Source organism: Tympanuchus pallidicinctus, unplaced genomic scaffold, assembly GCF_026119805.1.
Source record: "Tympanuchus pallidicinctus isolate F22 unplaced genomic scaffold, pur_lepc_1.0 scaffold4, whole genome shotgun sequence".
Classification (NCBI taxonomy): Eukaryota; Metazoa; Chordata; class Aves; order Galliformes; family Phasianidae; genus Tympanuchus; species Tympanuchus pallidicinctus.
Genome location: NW_026294758.1, coordinates 24,888,710 through 24,908,351, shown reverse-complemented (window position 1 = coordinate 24,908,351; position 19,642 = coordinate 24,888,710). Strand labels below are relative to the sequence as shown.

General features: G+C 39.5%; 1 protein-coding gene across 2 annotated transcripts in view; it reads right to left on the bottom strand.

Annotated features, from left to right (window-relative positions):
• EPB41L4A (erythrocyte membrane protein band 4.1 like 4A) overlaps positions 1 to 19,642 on the bottom strand; it is a 133,613-nt gene that overhangs the window by 52,128 nt on the left and 61,843 nt on the right. The window contains exons 5-9 of one of the 2 annotated variants that reach the window (XM_052701008.1): positions 11,473 to 11,570; positions 10,236 to 10,356; positions 3,841 to 3,928; positions 2,361 to 2,449; positions 1,925 to 1,988 (exon numbers count right to left, since the gene is read on the bottom strand). In XM_052701008.1, coding sequence (XP_052556968.1) covers positions 1,925 to 1,988; positions 2,361 to 2,449; positions 3,841 to 3,928; positions 10,236 to 10,356; positions 11,473 to 11,570 — 460 coding nt within the window. The remainder of the gene's footprint in view (positions 1 to 1,924; positions 1,989 to 2,360; positions 2,450 to 3,840; positions 3,929 to 10,235; positions 10,357 to 11,472; positions 11,571 to 19,642) is intronic. The other variant, XM_052701009.1, reaches the window with a different exon arrangement.

Below are 19,642 nucleotides of genomic sequence, written 5' to 3'. Positions count from 1 at the left end.
AGAGAATAATTTAACCCTCTAAACATTCCTCCCTTGAAATTGTCTAAGACGCATATCCATTTTCAGACTGCACTTGAAAGAGTTCATGTATCCAAAAAGCTTATGTACATCCAAGTAACTGAACTGCTTGGAAATGAGTTGCACATTCCAGACTTGGTATACCACATCCGTTACAAGGTAAAATATTAATTCCCTGTGATATCCCAGGATACAGGATAGAGCAAAAATGGCACGTTTAGTCTCCTATAATATTGTATCAATGGCTTTAATCCAGAGACTAAGGCTACCAATCCTAATTAATAATTTTTTCAAAATACCACCACAAAAAAGTTTACAGAGAGGAGGAAGGTTCTTCTACACCATCTTGGCATTTCCTTACTAGCTAAGGTATGAAGAACTGAAGAAACTTCAAATGAGCACTAGCTGCAATGATGGGACACACCCTTGTACTTACTGTTCTCTCAAACAATTTCTTAAAAGTACCTGTTGAGACTTGAAATTACCAAATGCTGTCAAAGAGTTTGACTTAAAATTACAATAGCAAGTGCTTGCCAGCCATCAACATCCTGTAAACATCAATCTAAACTTAAGCACGTTTTCCAAATCTCCCAGGTTTTTTTTTTGTTCATCATGTTAAACTTTTGCAATTCCACACATTTCAAAACAAAAATTTAAAAACCTATACATCTGTACCACTGAACAGAAACCACATCATTTCATTGCAATCCAAAGTCAACGCCTGTTTGTACATGAATAGGTATTCATACTTCAAGAGAAACACTGAGAAAGCTTTTCCCAACCTTCTTCCAGTCTTTAAACAACTCTGATTTCAATAAATGCATCAGCAGAAATAGACTACCCATGGCTCATCACACCAAATAATAAGAAGCCACTTCTGAGGAACAAAAGCAAAACTTGCCAGTACATCTGCAGAAGCACAAGAAATGCTATCTGTAATAGAACCAGCACAGCCAGTCAGCAGTACGCTCACATTTCCCATTTGTACTGAAGGCTTCAAATGGGCTCACAGAAAAAAACACGGATGAGTCTAACAGCCATTACATAAATAAGTACATATGTTCATATGTAGGTAATGCGTAACGTGGAATAGTGCCAACAGGCAAATACTTCTTATAAAACAACTGATCTGTGTATAAATTTTCAGTCCTGATATTCCAAGGAAGCCTGCAATTTAAAAAAAAAAAACACAAGAAAACCACAACCTCATCCCTATATCACTAACATTCTCTTCTACCTACTTCCCCACTTTTCATGCTGTACAGATGATAAATATTCTTCTCCTTTTTCCACTGGGTCAATCTAAAAATCTCTATCACCTTGCCATCCTAGCTCCACTGGAAACAGCAATTTTTTTCTCTCAAATAGTCTAATGGAACAATCATGTTAAATTCTGACAAATGCATTTCAGGCTATATTACATGGCTGCTTCTCTTTCCAAGCTACAAAATTAGTTTCACTAAAAGCTTCCTGTGTTTTCCTTGCTTCAGCTTCCAATTGATACTACCTCTCCCTGCTGATTTTGCCTTGTTTAAAAGCACTACATATCAATGTAAACAAGGCACTGCAGAAGCAGTTTACATCCCGATCAGAACAGAAAATCTCGCAGGTCTTTATTAATTCCTGCTCTGCTGAAGTTCTCTCCCTTGGTGCGCAATACTTGGGCAGAAAATATTTTCTCTGTTCTTTAATAAAACTGCAAGCATCATCAGGAACATACTATGCTTAAGGATAGTTTTCTGGCAGTGAATACCAAGAAAATTAACTAAGTACCCAGCTTCTTGAAGAAAATTCAAATAAAATTAAATAAACTCTGATGAATAGAAAAAGAACTGTGAATTACTTGGACATGAGTTTGCTCTTGATTATTATTTTTTTTTTCTTACAGTTTTAAATAAAAACTTACATCTTTTCCCAGGACTCTAAGTTCAAATTGTGTTTCCTTGAAGTGAACTTTTGTAATTCTAGGCCTATAATATTGGGAAAAAAAAGACAGAATGTAATGAGACTTTAATTTTACAAATAATAAAATATAAAGCTGTATCTATTTATATGTATGTTTATATAAAAACAGATTCATAGGTTGTATTATTTTTTCACATCTGCACCAGATACTAAAAGAAAATTAGCAGTACCTATCAGTAACTATGTTAATGTGAAAAATACTTTTCAATATTTGTATTATTAAATAACGAAAAATGTATGTAATACAAGCAAGGACAAAATACTTTTTTTTTTTAAAATAGTAATACAATTAACCTTTCAAACAAATGCCTCAAAACTATACGTTTCTGTACATCATTGGTTTTGTTGGACACAGATTGCAGTTAAAATACACCTACCAGAAATATTTTCCTACTTGTTTTTTATTCTTGTAGACTACAACTCCTATGGGTGTCAATCCTAAAAAATATTCAGATTTGTTTTCACCCTATAAAATAAAAACATATGTCACTCAGTTATTTACATTTGCACTTGGCATGACTGTAGCAGTGAGGTCCAGGAGGAAGCCAGCATGACTGTCTGACTTGAGCATGCTGCAAATGGAACATAGCACTTCATCTACTGATGGAAATTCCAGTATGAAAACTTTTACATGCAAATACAGAGAAGCAAGAAAGAATGGTAGCAATGGAAAGAACAGAAGTTTCCACATCCTATGATGAAAAGCAAAAGCATTTTTTTCTATGGAACTATTTTTGGCTGTTTGGAAAACCTTATTGCATGAGGTTAGAAGAAAGCCAACTCCAAAAAGTTGCCTGCTTGAGAGAACAAGAAAAAGTCCTGAAAGCTCTTAGCTAGAGAGCATGAATCACAAAAAATACCAACTGCGAAACTGAGAAACTGCAGAAAGTGGCCAACACCACTAATTTAACAAGGTTTTGTTGGATCATGTCAAAGCCTCTTTCAATTACTCCCCCAGCTTTCTGTGGATGGGAGGGGCACAGAGCTGGATACAAACATGATTAAGCCATGGGATGCATTAAAAATACTTAACGTTGTGAGGTACACAATTTTCAGCAGGAAATACACACCTAATCTTCTGGTATTATCTTGATTTTTTTATTTTCTTTCAAATAATTTTACAGCATTCTGATATCTGACTCAGTGAACTATCTACTTTGCAGCTTCCCATCCAGAGCTCTGATTTTCTTTTATTCAAGAAAGCCTGCAAGCACAATTATTCAAACAAAACAGGATGACGTTTCTGCCAGGAGCACACAGCCTCCAGGTGATGACTTGGCTCCAATCCTAACAAACATGTTTTACAAACAAAGCAGAGGCACTTGCTAAGACAGTACAGGCAATGTGCAGTGCTGCATGGTACAGTGGAGGAAAGGTTGAAAACATGTTCCATGCCTTTAACAAGACCTTCAGAATTAACATCAGAACAGGACAGACGCAGCTGATGCCCCACACTAGTTCTTGCAATAGTAATGAAAAGTTACCTGTATTCGCTTATTTACACAAACGTAATGTGCAAATTCTTGTGTCAGAGACAAAAGTTGTAACACTCACTCAACTCTTCTGATGCTTGCCCTGATACGTGTTACTTCTATGAGTTCCTTTTTTCTAATGTAGAGATTATTGTCTTTTGTAGGTGCAATCACATATACGCAATACAATCACTGTAGGCTTTTGTACGTATTAATGACTTAATCTATTCAGTCTGTAAATGAGTCTTCCTTTCCATTCTTTTGGTGCATTATTATCCTTTATGTTACCCTGTGGTGACTAAGCCGTATAAATGCACTCCCCCACAGTACAATAATAGATTTTCTTGCATTGCCAGCAAGATTAAAATAGTTAAACAGTACTTACATAAACAGGATGGAGATCCACTCCATACATTTCCAGGGATTTGGCCACCTCTAAGTAGTTTGCTTCTGCCTCAGAAGGAACTTGACCCCTGTAAACAGAATTGTATGTAACAGCATTGCATTTCCAGTCACCATATTAAAATAAATCATATTAATAAACACAATTTGCTGAACAGACACACAACTCTTCCTACCATTTGTCTGCACTGTCTCTCTCCTTGTAGCACTTTCACAGAATCACAGAATCACCCGGGTTGGAAGGGACCTCAAGGATCATGTAGTTCCAACCCCCCTGCCAGCAGGGCCACCAAACATACACATTCAGATCAGGTTGCCCAGGACCCCGTCCAACCTGGCCTTGAACACGTCCAAGGACGGGGCATCCACAACCTCCCTGGGCAGCCCGTTCCAGGGCCTAACCACTCTCCTTGTAAAGAACTTCCCCCTAACATCTAACCTAAATCTTCCCTCCTTCAACTTGGATCCATTTCCCCTAGTCCTGCTGTTGTCAGCCCTTCTGAAGAGTTTACTCCCCTCCTGGCTGTAGGTTCCCTTCAGGTATTGATAGGCTGCAATGAGGTCACCCCGCAGCCTTCTCTTCTCCAGGCTGAACAAGCCCAACTCCCTCAGCCTGTCCTCATAGGGGAGGTGCTCCAGCCCCCTGATCATCTTAGTCGCCCTTTCACTGCCCTCAAGTAGGACTAGACAACACACACAAACTTGTACTAAATTCTCTGCTGTAAGAGCCTACCACATATACATACTATCACATGTAAAACATATTCTTACTCAGCATCTGATCTTTCCCTGCTGTCGCAAATTCTTTAAACATTCAATTCTTTTGAATATGCAAAATAACTTCTTTTTGAATAACTACCTGGATGGTAATAAAGCAGGAATGGAGTGACTAATTAGAGGACTAATGCAGTGCTGAAGCTACAAAGAATTACTGAAAGCAAGGTTCATAACTTCAGGTAAAATATTATTCTCTTCATAAAAGAACTTGCTTATAGGAAGTCACACCAACTGGCAATACACAGTTTGGAGACTACCACAAGAGATCAGCAGTTTCAAAGATCCATCTCACCCTTCCACTGTATATACCAATTCATCATTGAAAAACTATCGTCAGCTGAATGCAGCAAGAAACAGTGGGGGAAAATTTGAGGGAAAAAAAGTCTGGACTACTACCAGGTACACATTAGATACAAACTGGAGAAGATTTAATTTTAAAAAGTACAAGACTAAATACATTTTAGGCCTTAAAAGCAGGCATATAACTCATACTGAGAATACATCAACTCAAAAAGATGCACCACTTGCTTCATGTCCTGATTGTTCTCTTGAGCAACTATTCCACTGCCTTTGCAATGTTTCAAACTCAGGGTGAGAAGAAGATCTCACACTTTTTGTACAAGACCTGGAAAAATCCTGCCATATACACGTTCATATCTCTTATGTCCTTATTCTCTTCACCTAACAGATATTTTTAAGGCTTCTCCAACTTTATTTTATGCCTCACAATGTAAAAACAAAACAAACAACAGCAAAATAAAGTGAAATACCTGAAACGGCAGTGCTAACTTAAGTGTAACAGAAATAATGATGGGTTTTGGACTTTTCATGAAAAGATGCTGACATCACATCAGTGTTTGAGTTGTTGCTAAGCAGTGCTGCACTGAGCCGAGGACATTTCAGCTTTTCATACAGCCCTACCAGCGAAGGAGTCTGGGGCACAGGCAGAGATAGAAGGGGACAGAACCAGAACAGATGACCTAAAGTGGCCAAGGATGTTCCATACTGTATAGCACATAGCATCATGCACAGGCATGAAACTGGGAGCAACTGGCCAGGGGGCAGCCACTGCTCAGGGGCTGGGCATCAGTAAGCAGGTGGTGAGCAATTGTATTGTGCATAACTTGATTTGTGGAGTTGTTTTACTTTTGTTTGTTTGTTTACTTGTTTTGGTCCTTTCTCATTAAACTGTCTTTTTTCTATAAGTTTTCTAACTTTTGCTCTTCAAATCCAGCTGGGGGTGGAAGGGACAGTGAGCAAGAGGCTGTGTAATGCATAGCTGCCAACACTGGTTAAACTACAACAACATGAGGCTGGTAGCAGAAATCCCTTCCTTCCAGAGCTGGACATCTCAGTAGAGCTATGGTTCATTTCTGAAATTCAGACAACACAAAACTCTGTCTACTCAGCACAGTCATGTTTTGGTCACATTTTTTATCCACTTCTTCTTCAAAAATGTGCTTGATTTTTTATATCTTTTTGGTAGCTTTCAAAAGGGAAGTAAAATGTTCCGTGAAGAACTACTGTCCTGCTGAGTTCCCTGGCAGGTTATCAGCACCGAGTGATGTGAATTAACCTAGCGATGAATTAATTCTAGAATCTAACAGCAATTTAAATACTGCTGCTAGTATTTCCTTACTGATCACAGCAAAAAAAAAAAAAAAAATGCAGATGTACTTTTCCCACTATTCTCATCTGTCTTTAAAAGTACCAAAAGACTCAAATGTCAAGTGCACTGTGTGCACATTTATAATTATTTTCAATTATATGTAATTTATTAGAAAGTGCATCTGCAAAAAAAAATTAAAGGAAGTGAAGACATGAGCTTAAGTCTCTAAAGAAAAGAATGGATATATCCTCCCAAATGGAGATGGAAAAGACAGAATGTAAAGGGGTCTGCGACTGAAATAATTCCCATCACAGCAGAGGGGAACTGTTTAATTTTTGCCACGCAGGAAAACACAAGCAACTCCTCAGCACCACAGATCTTGCCAATAAACCTCAAAAGTTAAACACAACTTGCAATTCATGATGGAAAAGGCAACCTAACAATATTGCAGGTGATGTGAACCACTCCTTCCAGTGGTCAGAGCACCTGAGCACCACCCACAGCCCAAAACAATATTGAAAGCTAACTCTCAAAACTATCATAGGCACTTTAGCCATCCTTTTGCTTTCAAAAAAATGAATGATAGCATTCATTCAGAATACACAGAAGGCTCACGGCTAACCGTCAGTTAATCCCAGGCCTGCTGCAGTCTGGAGCAAGCAATGTGGAGCAAGCAATGTGGAAGGGCAAATACCATTCTGCAATGGGCGATCATTATCCTTTCCTTCTGCACCATGAGTACCTGCTTCCTCGTGTGCACACCTCAAAGACCCTGTTTGCTCTTCCACATGTGCATGACAATATAAGCTTGTCTTACTCCACTCTGTCACTTTGGGACTGTCATACATATGGAACAACCACTGTAAGCAGACTGCAGAGTCTTCATGCAGTCAGGAAAAAAAAAATACTGCAAAACACATCTCAGAGTTCCTTCATCCTTCTTGATTTAGAAACTTGTTCCAGAACCTTCCTCCTGAATAAATCCCTGAAATTCATAGTGCTGTGTAGAATACAAGCAATAACAAACATCCACAAAAGCTTCTCTGAACATGACTAACTGGAGCAAGGTGAGAGCAGTGCCACAACTGTTTTGCAAAAGCAACACTTCAGGGATCCAGAAAGGATAGTAAAGATCTTTCTAGACCACCTCATCAACCCATCCCTATGTTGTCTCTGACAGGCAAGACAAGTGTGGGTATGCTCTCAGCCCATTCAATTAACCAAAGAGCTCTCATCAGCACACAAAAGTCAACACTAGCTGTGCTGCTGACAACAGCCAGCCTGAACCAGCAACATCTGAGCATCTCAGCTTCACTGTGTTCTCTGACACTTCTATATCCTCGACACCTAATTGCAGCCACGTGGCAAAAAGTATTAGAACTGTGGATCAGAAAACAAGTAAAATATTATTTTTAAGGCAGATGTCATTCTGATACAACCAGAGTTTTCCTGGACCCTGAAGTTTTTTCAAGGTTACAAACTTTTGAGGCAAATAAGTCTTACTCTGCTTTATTATGCTAAAGAGTAGAGAAACTTAAGGGCAAAGAATGAATTGCAGCAGGGGGGTTGGAGCTTGACAATCCTTGAGGTCCCTTCCAACCCAAGCCACCCTGTGATTCTATGAATGAAGTCATCTGGTGGGTACCAATTCATCTCAACTTTCGATTCTCAAATTCAACCTTTGTGATGTTGAACCAAACTCTCTGTGCCTCACTTTCGATTCTCTAGATCAGAAAAAAAAAAAACCACTATTTTTTTTTACTTCATAGGAAGATCTGTATTAAAGTTCTCTATAATGCATCAATTACTAAAAAGCAAACAGGCAACCATACAGAAATAATTAGTGAACAATTGTTAAAGAAAAACTCAGGTCAATGTAGCAACTGGTGCAGACTCCAATTACATGAAGATCTTTCAAAGAGAACAGCTGTGTCTCTGTGTTAACAGCTACTATCATCAAACAATGCGCAAGTAATACTAACATACAAAATTAAAGGCAAGAAATTAATTAACTTTTATCCAGATTGTGGCTTTATTATTATTTCTTGTAAGAAAATCAAGAAATCTAGATCTACATACAAGATGGCTAGTTCTGATTATCTTTACATGACTTTGACAAAGGGTATGATCACAAAATGTTTTTTACTGTTCTCATGTTAATAAATGGTTATATCACAATTGCTCCTATCTTGGACTTGTTAGAACAAGCTTCTTTAGAACTACCAGGAAAATGAATTTGGAGATAAGCAAGTAAATGTTTGTTTTGGCTTTATGTACAATTGAACTTCTTTATTTTATTTTCAAAACCAGTTCTACATTTTGAATTTTGATGGCACTGTGGTCTAATACTGGCAGGTTGGGAAGCCAAAGCACTGACTTACAGTGCTTTCACATATTAACTGCTGGCTCTGGCTCTGTCACTCTACACTAACAGTACTTCAGCCTAAAACTAAACTTACTGAAAGCATTTCATACATAAGGGGCTATTTCTGAAAGTGAGTAAGCAGGACAGAAAGTGACCCTGAATTCTTTTTTACTGAAGTTTTAAAAATATTTTTAATCCTTTTTGTACATTTAGTGATAGCGTAGAGTTAAACTTTCTCCTTAAGAACACTGGCCACAATGGCATCAAGTATTTAAACTATATTTGCACAGGGTAGTGATCTTAAATTTTTGTGTGTTCAAGGTGATTATCATTCTAATACCTGGTTGACAGAGAAATTAAGCTTTGCAGTCTCTATTATTTAAATGAATTTCTCCTTTCCAATATTTTCCAAGCATAATTTGGGTCTTGAGTCTGCTGATAGACGTGTTTCAGATTTCTTTGGTTCTCCTTTTTCCTGTACAGTAATTACAATATTCTACTCCTGCAATCTCTTCAATAATTGCTCTTGCCAATTATCACAACTCCAGCATATTTCTGCCTTTCAGCTCCTCTATATATGAAAGAAATGTTTTCAGGTACATTTTTGATATCTGCAAACTTCTGTAGTGGATGTCTCAGTCTTTGAGGCCCATCAGATGACCTCCGATTACAATGCATTAAGGCTTCCTGTAAAGTTTTTAATTGGTTTGCTTTTTGTCATGAAAACAGCATTTCAACTGACCTAAGTAATTCAGTGCTGCCTGGTGGCTGTTTCTATGCGCCATTGTTTTTTTTTTCTTTTGAATCATAACTGTCTTTCTTACTGTGGCATTCATTACAGTGACAAGTGCCAATGCATTTTATATAAGATATCTTAGTTAATAATAAAATGAAAAGACTCTACACTTGTAAAAAAAAAAAAAAAACAACTTTTTAATTCATGCAAATGTTGCAGTTGAGTTTATCATTTAAACCATGGGCATACAAGCTGCTTCACTGGTACCTCCTCCCATGTGAGCTGCTGCCACAAAGATTCATGCAGGTTGCTACAAGCACTCCTTCATTACCCTACCTAAGGATCTGGCAAGAAAATAGAGGCTTCATTGTACTAAGTACTTTATATTACTGCATTAGTTGGTGTTTTTTTTTTTCCTAACAGTTCATTATTTGAATACACAGGGCCATACTAAGAAAAGAAATGTTGTTATACCCATCTTACAAACAGCAGACTGAGGCATGTGCATAGTGAACAACTTGCCCAAAACTGCGCAGGAAAACTGCACTGAACAGAGAACCAAACTCAAAGATGTCAAAAGATTTTTATTTCATTCCCAAAAAGAGGAAATAGGAGTACTATTGCAAGTCCTCATTTAGAAAAACCATCACCAAGGCTGGACTGATTTCCAATCAGTTTTTCATTTGGTTTCTAAAAGAAAACTCCATCTACAGAAAACTTCCTCTGTTATAACTCTGTTATATAACTCTGAGGGTTATAACTAGATGGCCTGTGCTCTCTTCGAGAGCTGTAGACTTCCACTCTGCATTGGAGGGTACTTCCAATTCCACTTATCGAGCATTTCTGAATTCAGTTCCACCCACAAAGCTCCCACAGGTATTGAATTCTTACATCAGAGTTTTGTGTATTCGTTCTATGGCATCTTCCAGCTCTTCCTTCTGGTCTGGAACAAAGCGGTACTCTGAGACGTAACCTGCCGTGTGCTTATATGGGTCATAGTCCCCCAGCTCAGCTGCAGTACAAAAGATGAGAAAAAAAGTTAGACAAATTCAGTGTTTTACGTTAACAAAACAAACAAACAAACAAAAAAAAAAAAAACAAAAAAAAAAAAACATCATTTAATCCATCTATTTGTGCCAATACGGCTCTTTCCAAGTGACAGTAAGTTGACTACGCCAACAGTTAAAAACTCCAAAGCCTACATTTTTTAGAAGAAAAGCAGATGATAATATTCAACTTACATATACAACTGTCCATAGTAGACCACTATACTAGTATGTATAACAGATGGAGAAGTACAGTTTTTTAAGTATTTATCCCCTCTGGATTTGTTGTAACATTACAAACAGAAGAGATCTATACTACTTCTAAGACTCAGAATTGTCAGTGTGGGAATGGGTATGGAGATTTCTGGAAGCAGGCTCTTCCAAGGACAATTTCTCGTAAAGGAACACCAGACTTCAGTCTTCAATAAAATATCAACGTATTCCTTGAACATGAGGTACATTTTTAAAATCAAAATAATTTTCTAACTTTCCTAAATGAAAAAATACGGATGAGCAATGATTTTTTTTAAACACCTTTAAATTCACATATATTGCTCAGATTAATTTACGCATCATCATGTAATTATAAAATAAATATGCTGATCTTAACTATTCTCTGTGAAACTCTGTTAAAGTTACTATTTCTTAAAAGCAGCAGGAACTGGGTTAATCTACGAAAACATTCCCTTTTGGTTTCTATCCAATCACCAATGAAGTAAAAAAGGTGGCTACAAGAGCTCCAAAGAAAAAGACATCTCATAACTCACGTTTCTTTTTATCTTTTAATAGTTTTTAGATCAAGAATGTTATATACTCAGTAGGAATGTTGAGCGTTTCTCAAAATATCTCCTTAAAGCAATACAGAACAATAGGCTGATTACAAGAGTAAAAGCTTCAGCATCATAAATAGGAAAGCAATCAGAATAAAAACCGTATCTTGCATATCCTGTAAGTTCTGCCAGAGGTGCCACTTTCTGCGCTTTAACAGTAAGCAATCTTTGACTATGAAAGAACGAAAATGATGTATGTGCAAAAGACAAGATATGACATACAGCAGCTTGCAGTTGCCCAGCAGAACTTACACTGAATTACATACGCTCCCAGCTGTGCAGCAGTGTTGGCTGGACAAGGCAAGCGGCCCTGTAAGATATCTTGCTTGACTTGCAAGAAAAACTGATACCTAAAACAAAGAAAGAAGACAAAACTATTATTTCAGTATTGGATATGATGTACCAAGTAGTGCTTCATTATATTCCCATTTACTGACAATGCAACACATAGCATAACTACACGTATTTCTGTTTGAATCACTTTTCTTCTTTTGACTTTTAAACCACAACTAAGATTAATCAATTGAAAGAACCTAGGTAGGGAAGAAGTCTTCTTGACTTTATTATAAAAGTTAGGAAGAGGGGAAGAGGGCTAAGAACTAGAAAAAATGTACAGGACAGACCTGATTAGCAGATCACCGTAAGGAAGAAATGCTGACCCAATGGTTTCATCTCCAACTACCAGAGAATCAAATCTAGACCAGGAAGCAGATCTCATAAAGTCCATTCCCCCATGAAAAAAAAGTGAGGGTACACTATTAGTACCTCATTGTATTTGTTACCATAGAGGACTGCAATGGTTTTATGATTTTTGGTTATCGGTATTCCACTTCATAACATCATATAGTACACTGGGAGTTACACAGTTAATGCTCCAGTTCCGGGCACCTGTCCGGAAAAGAAGAACTGCTACATTCCCCAGATGGCTGTTTGCTGTTCTGTTATCATGTCTGCTCAGAGGGAACAGATTGGTAGGCCTTGGTAGGTCATCTGACATCCCTCTTTTTGTGTGTGGAGGGGCTTGGGAGAGACTTTAGAGAGATGGACATCCTCGGTGTCATGGAATTTTACTCCAGAACACATGAAAAGACCCTGAGAGCTTGAACAGGTATTTGAGACAGGGATGTTGTGGCTCACACAGATCTGAGGAGGCACAAATGATTTGGAGCCTAATGCTTATTGGGCCTTATTTCATACTATCCCAGAGAGGGAGAGGGTTTCTGAAATTGAGATAGTCTCTGTGATGAAAGCGTCTCAGAGCTGAAAGGAAGAGACTCAGGGAGACAGTTCAAAATGGGCGAGACAGTCTCCAAGCCAAAAAGGAGAGCCAAGAAGGAGAATCTCCAGCAAGCAAGCCAGAGAGTCTCCTAGTCAAGAGAAAAGATCTCTAATCTGAGCCAGACACCCTCTGGTCTGAAAGCAACACCCTCCAATCCAAGCGGCACTCCCTCCAATCTGAGAGAGATGCCCTCCGAACCGAGAGAGACTCCCTTCAATCCAAACTCGACAGTCTCCAATCTCAACAGGACACCTTCCAGTCCAAATGGGAAGCCACCCAATTTGAGAGAGACTTCCTGAGAGCCGAGAGAGACTCCCTTCAATTCAAACTTGACAACTCTCAATTTCTAGACACCCTCTGGTTCGAACGAGACACCCTCCAGTCCGATAGGGACATCCTCAAGTCCAAACAGGACGTACTCTGAACTCAGCAAGATACCTTCCAGCATGCAAAATTCAGTCTCCAAATTAAACTAAACAGAATTCAGGCTCATTGAGTCATGCTCAAATCTGAACTAAATACCCACTTAATCAAACTAGACAGACTCTGAGCCAAACTGGAGAGTGAGAGCATCGAAACTGACCAACCTGATCAACCACAGGAGGCACTAGAATCGATGTCAGTAGCCCCTGTATGAGGATGGAAAAGAAACAAATCTTGACTCACTTAGAACAGAAGAAAGAGGAGGAGGAGAAAGTAGAGGAAGCAGAGACTCTAAGAGAAGAGGAGCAAAGAGGTCCAGAAGAGTGGCTCCAAAAACCAGGGTGAAGCACTCCTGAGTCCAGGGGAGCAGCCCTGACGATCACAGTCACCAACACCCAGGAGGGCAACAACAAGTCCTGAAAGAGTAGGAGGTGAGCAAGACATCGTTACCATTACTGATTGATCTCTGAGAATGATTGAAACTTGAAGTCTGAGAACAGACTTCAAATGAGCTTATTTTACCTGATTACTTGTGTTGGAAAATGGGGCCAAAAGTGTGTGGCTAGGTAGTAGAGAAGCTCACCAACTGGATGGCATTGCTAGGGACTCAATCACTGATAGAGATATTAGTACATGCCAGAACCAGGCCTTCATCTCTGGAAGCAGATGCTATTTGCTGTAAAAGAAAAATACCCATTCAAAGACAATCTGATGCCTGAGAAAAAGAAATGGACTGACATGGAAAAAGGCATACGTTATTTGAGAGAATATGCTGTAGTGGAAATGTTACATAGCCCCACCTTTGTTCCTGATAATCCAGACCAACCTGCACTTCAAGCACAGGTAAAAGAATTACAAGATAGATCATCTATCAAGGTGAACTTCTCCAAAAAGTTGATTGCTCCAGTTGCTGAAAAGCTGTAAGAACAACGGAGATAACATATAGAGGGGCCCTGCCCTCACCCAGGGGAGGGAAAGGGATAATAGAGCTTATTGGACTGTGTGGATTAGACAGCATGGCACATCAGAACCACAGAAATATGAGGCACTGGTGGACACTGGTGCACAGTGCACTCTAATGCCCTCAAGCCACCAAAGGACAGAATCAATTCATATTCATGGGGTGACTGGGGGTTCCCAAGAGTTGACTGTGTTGGAGGCCGAAATAAGTCTCACTGGTAAAGACTGGCGAGAGCGCCCTATTGTGACTGCCCCAGAGGCTCCATGAATGTTTGGTATTGATTACTTCAGAAGGGGATACTTTAAGTATCCCAAAGGGTATCAATGGGCCTCTGGAATAGCTGCTGTAAACATAAAAGGTGTTAAGCAGTTGTTCTGTTTTGCCTGATCTGTCAGAAGATCCATATGTTGTGGGGTTGCTACGAGTGAAAAAAAAGCAAGTACTGATTGCTACAAGAAGAGTGCACAGACAGCAGTACCGCATCAACAGGGATTCCTTGCTCCCCGTTCATAAATTGATTCATCAACTAGAGTGAAGGAGTGATAAGCAAAACACACTCACCTTTTAACAGCCCCATATGGCCAGTGCGTAAAGCCAGTGGAAAACGGAGGCTGACGGTGAACTACAGTGGCCTGAATGAAGTCACACCTCCATTGAGTGCTGCTGTGCCGGACATGTTAGAACTCCAATATGAACTGGAGTCAAAAGCAGCTAAGCAGTATGCCACCACTGACATTGCTGATGCTTTTCCATTCCTTTGGCCACAGAACACAGGCCACAGTTTGCTTTCACCTGGAAGGGCATTCAGTATACTTGGAACTGTTTGCCCCAGGGTAGAAACACAGCCCAACCATTTGCCATGGATTGATCCAAGCGCACTGGAACAGGGTAGTGCTCCTGAGCACCTGCAGTACATTGATGATACCATTGTACTGCACTCCCCACATTGTACATTGATAACGTACAATGTGGGGGGTGATAGAACAGAAGTTTTCAAGAAAGGAGAATGAATAATCCAAATTCTTCTGCAAGCTGCTTTTGCTATTAAGCAAAGAAAAGTGAAAGGATATGCCCACAAAATTCAGTTCCTAAGTACAAAGTGGCAAGATGGATGCCATCACATCCCAACGGATGTTATCAACAAAATCGCTGCCATGTCTCTGCCCACTTTTCTGGGTGTAGTGGGCTTTTGAAGAATGCATGTTCCAAACTATAGCCTCATTGTAAGCTCCCTCATTCAGGTGACATGGAAGAATAATAATTTTGCGTGGGACCATGAGCAGGCTTTTGAACAGATTAAACAGGAGATAGCCCGTGACGTGGTCCTGGGGCCAGTACAGATGGGAGAGGATATAAAGAATATTCTCTACACTGCTCCTGGAGAGAAAGGCGCCACTTGGAGTCTGTGGCAAAGAGCCTCAGGAGAGACTCAAGGCCAACCCTTGGGATTCTGGAGTTGAGAATACAGGGAGTCGGAGGAGGGCTGAACTCCAAATGAAAAGGAGATCTTAGCCACGTATGAGGGGGTTCAGGCTGCTTCCAAAGTAACTGGTACTGATACGCAGCTCCTTCTGGCATCTCAACAGCCAGTGCTAAACTGGAGGGAAAAGGTTCCCTCAACCCATCATGCTACTGATGCCACCTGGAATAAGTGGATTGCACTGATTACACAATGAGCTTGGATGGGGAATCTCAGTCGTCCGGGGATCTTAGAGTTGATCATGGACTGGTCTGAAGGTAGGAAGTTTGGAACATCACCAGCAGAAAAGGTATCACGTGCTAAAGAGGCCCTACTGTACAATGAACTACCAGAAAATGAAAAGAAATTTGCCCTGTTCGCAGATGGATCGTGCTGTACTGTGGGGAAGCACTGCAAATTTGGTGTGTGAAGCCATGCATGACAAACTTGAGAGGCCACTGAAGGGAAAGGAGAATTGAGACAGTTTGCAGAAGTAAAGGCTGTCCAGCTGGCTTTAGATGTTGCTGAACAGGAGAGGTAGCCAATGCTCTATCTTTACACTGATTCATGGACAGTGGCAAATGCCTTATGGGGGTGGTTAAAAGTAGCGGGAACAAAACAACTGGCAATGGAAGGGTAATCCTATTTGGGCTGTTGAACTGTGGAAAAACATTGCTGCCCAAATAAAGGATATGGTTGTAAAGGTGTGCCATGTAGATGCTCATGTGCCCAAGAGTTGGGCTACTGAAAAACAACAAAATAGCCATCAGGTAGATCGAGCTGCCAAAATTAAGGTGACTCAAATAGACTTGGACTGGCAACACAAGAGTGAATTATTTCTAGCTTGGTGGGTCCATGAGACCTTGGGCCATCAAGGAAGAGATGCAACATATAAGTGGGCTACAGACCAAGGGGTGGACTTAACTACGGATGCTATTGCACAGGTTATTCATGACTGTGACACATGCACCACAATTAAACAAGCCAAGAGGATGACACCTCTCTGGGGGGAAGGGTGATGGCAAAAGTATAAGCACGGGGAGGCATGGCAGGTTGATTATATCACCTTGCCACGATCTTGTGTGGTGTGCTTACCATGGTGGAGGCAACAGTGGGTGGCTTGAAACATATGCAGTACCCCTTGTTACTGCCCAAAACAACATACTGGGTCTTGAGAAACAAGTCCTGTTTTGACATGGCACTCCAGAAAGAATTGAGTCAGATAATGGGACTCATTTCAGAAATTCTCTTGTAAATACTTGGATCAAAGATCATGGCATTGGATGGATTTACCATATTCCTACCGTGCACCAGTCTCTGGTAAAAGTGATAATAATTAAATAATAATTAATAACAATTATAATAATAATTAAATAATAATAATATTATAATAATTAATAATTAAAAACAGCAACAACGATCTGAGGAGACACAAACTAATTTACTAAATATAGAATCAGGATGCAAAATAACACTATAATACAATATAGAGTATAATTAGAATTTGAGCTAATAAGTCAAATAAAATGAGAGAAAGAGGAGAAAGAGTGTCTGAGAACTGAAGGCCTTCCCGTAACACTGAGGTGAGATGTTCAACTGGGGCAAGCAGAAGCAAGGAGAGACTAATGATCAAAAAGAGGGATGTCAGGTGACCTACCAAGGCCTACCAATCTGTTCCCTCTGAGCAGAAATGATAACAGAACAGCGAACAGCCATCTGGGGAATGTAGTAGTTCTTTTCCAGACAGGTGCCCGGAACTGGAGCATTAACTGTGTAACTCCCAGTGCACTACATGATGTTATGATGTGGAATACCGATAACCAAAAATCATAAAACCACAACAGGGACTCCTTGCCTTGCAATGGGGATTGCAGGGCTAAAATGTGATTTTCAATATTATGATCTGCTTCTACACTTGAAGAAGCACATACTCTGCCCTCAAAGTAAAGCCACACCAAAATCCAAATCAACAGCAGGACTGAGAAATGAAGGCCGTACCAAAGCTTTTTAAGTATATTTTAAACTGTTGACATTTAAGTAGACAATTTGAATTTCTGCAATTACTTCAAATGCAAATCAAATACCTTGCACACTGCTTCTTCAGCCTTGTATGTGTATTTTGTACACATCAACTTAGTCATCAAAGAATCATAGAACTGCTCAGGCTAGAAAAGATCTTAAAGATCACTGAGTCCAAACACAACCTAACCATTCTACCCTAACTTTAACAACCCTCCGCTAAATCATGTCCCTGAGCACCACATCCAAACAGTTTTTAAACACATCCAGGGATGGTGACTCAACCTCCCTGGGGAGCTTCACAACCATTTCTATAAAGAACTTTTATCCAACCTAAACCTCCCCTGGCACAACTTGAGGCCATTTCCCCTCGTCCTGTTCCCCTTCATCAGTGAGAAGAGACCAGCCCTGCTCTCACTGCAAGCACCTTTCAGATCTTGGAAGAAAGTAATAAGGTCTCCCCTCAGCCTCCTTTTCCCCAGACTATCTTAAGTCATCTTAACACAAGAATCTGCATTTGCTAAAAGCAAATGCTGCTTTACATTCTTCTGTTTTTCAAATGCTGGATTTACAGGGAAGCCATACAAAAAAAAAAAAAAAAAGGAAAAGCACTGAAGAAGAAAACATGCCAACATACAAAGGATCTGCTTGGTTTTGGAACTCCCTATATTCATTATAGCATATTCTTTTAAACACCATTAGTGTTTTGTCTGTTTTTACCTCAATAGCTTTACAGAGAGTGTGATATCATCTTAAATCACAGAATCAGAGAATCACAGAATTGTAGGGGTTGGAAGGGACCTCCAGAGATCATCAAGACCAACCCTCCATGAGTATCTTGCAGAAAATTCATACAAAAGCAATGCTGAAAAGCTAACTTCTTAAGTAAAAAACAGTCATCCCTACGTGCATCCGGCTTTCTCACTGTTCACTAATTCAGCTTTATCTACATTTAGCTAAAGTGCAACAACTTTACTTCGTATTAGCACAGGTTACTTACGAAAGCCCTTAGGAATCCTCTGAAGTTCAAAGAACAGCTATCCTCATTTCAGGGAAGCTTGCAATCTGGAGATCATGTGATAGCTGATTCACAAATCATTTAAGATCCAATCAGAATTACTGGACTTCATCAGCCCAGCTGAATTTCCACATAGGGATACTAGTTTCTTTCTGGCTAATTATCCCCCACCACTTGTGCTGAGCCATGCATTACAGTAGGAATGTTCATCATTGAAAAGAACAGTGAATATTCACCACCTATAAGGGCCCGAGTTCTGCACAGTTTTTGGAAATATCAGTAGGCAACAAAAAGTACATACACTCAGTGATTCCTTTGTCTGAGTAATACCTCAGCACTTCCTACAGCTGATGTTCGGCAGTCCCATCTAGACAAATTATCACCCCATGACTGACAGTGATGGCTGCGGGGCGACGATGACTGGGAGCACATAACGTCCTTTTAACATTAAATGTATTTCTCATGTACGCTCATGTTTCTGTTAGCACTTCTGCAGCTCTACAGTACAAATCAGATGCTACTGATGTCTTTTATGTGAGTATCCTGTCCTGTGTTTTCACTACGAGAAAGAACTAAAGAAGAAAAAGATAAAGAAAAAAAGATAAAGTAATCAGAGTCAAGAACTGTTAATGCTTGTCTGATTTAGACCAAGTGAGTTCCCACTCAATTCCTAGTAGCTTCAACTAAGCTCCTCACAGAACCAAGCCTTCTGTCCAAACTTGTTGCTAAACTTGACTCTAGTTTGTCATATATGCATAATCGTGCCTAAGCACTAATTCTTTACAGCAAACTGGTCCAGTAAATGTTAATAGGAATCACCTCTGCATTAGCTTTTGCCTACAAATCAGAATACATTTTGCTGGGAAGTAATTACAAATTTGACAGTTTTTAATTATTTGCAAATAGTAATCACATAATGCCACAGATCATTAGCATCTAGTAACTACAGACTCCATTCTCATATCCATTAAAATAACAAACGTGCACTCCAAAGAAACACGGTTAGCACATCACTGGAATTACACATTGAGGCAGAAAATTACTATCACCAAAAAAAAAAAAGCGCCTTTAATGCCTCCTATGTAAACAGTGTGTTTTTATTGTATTTTTTTCCTGAACAAGGCATACATTCTTTCCAATATTTAGAAGTCTAAGAGGATAAATACTCTAAAATTTTGATGGCATTTGGCTGTTTTCCAGTATATTTTGTTGAAGAGTACAAACACAAATGTCCTACTTCCTTATATTCTCTCTGTGCCTTCT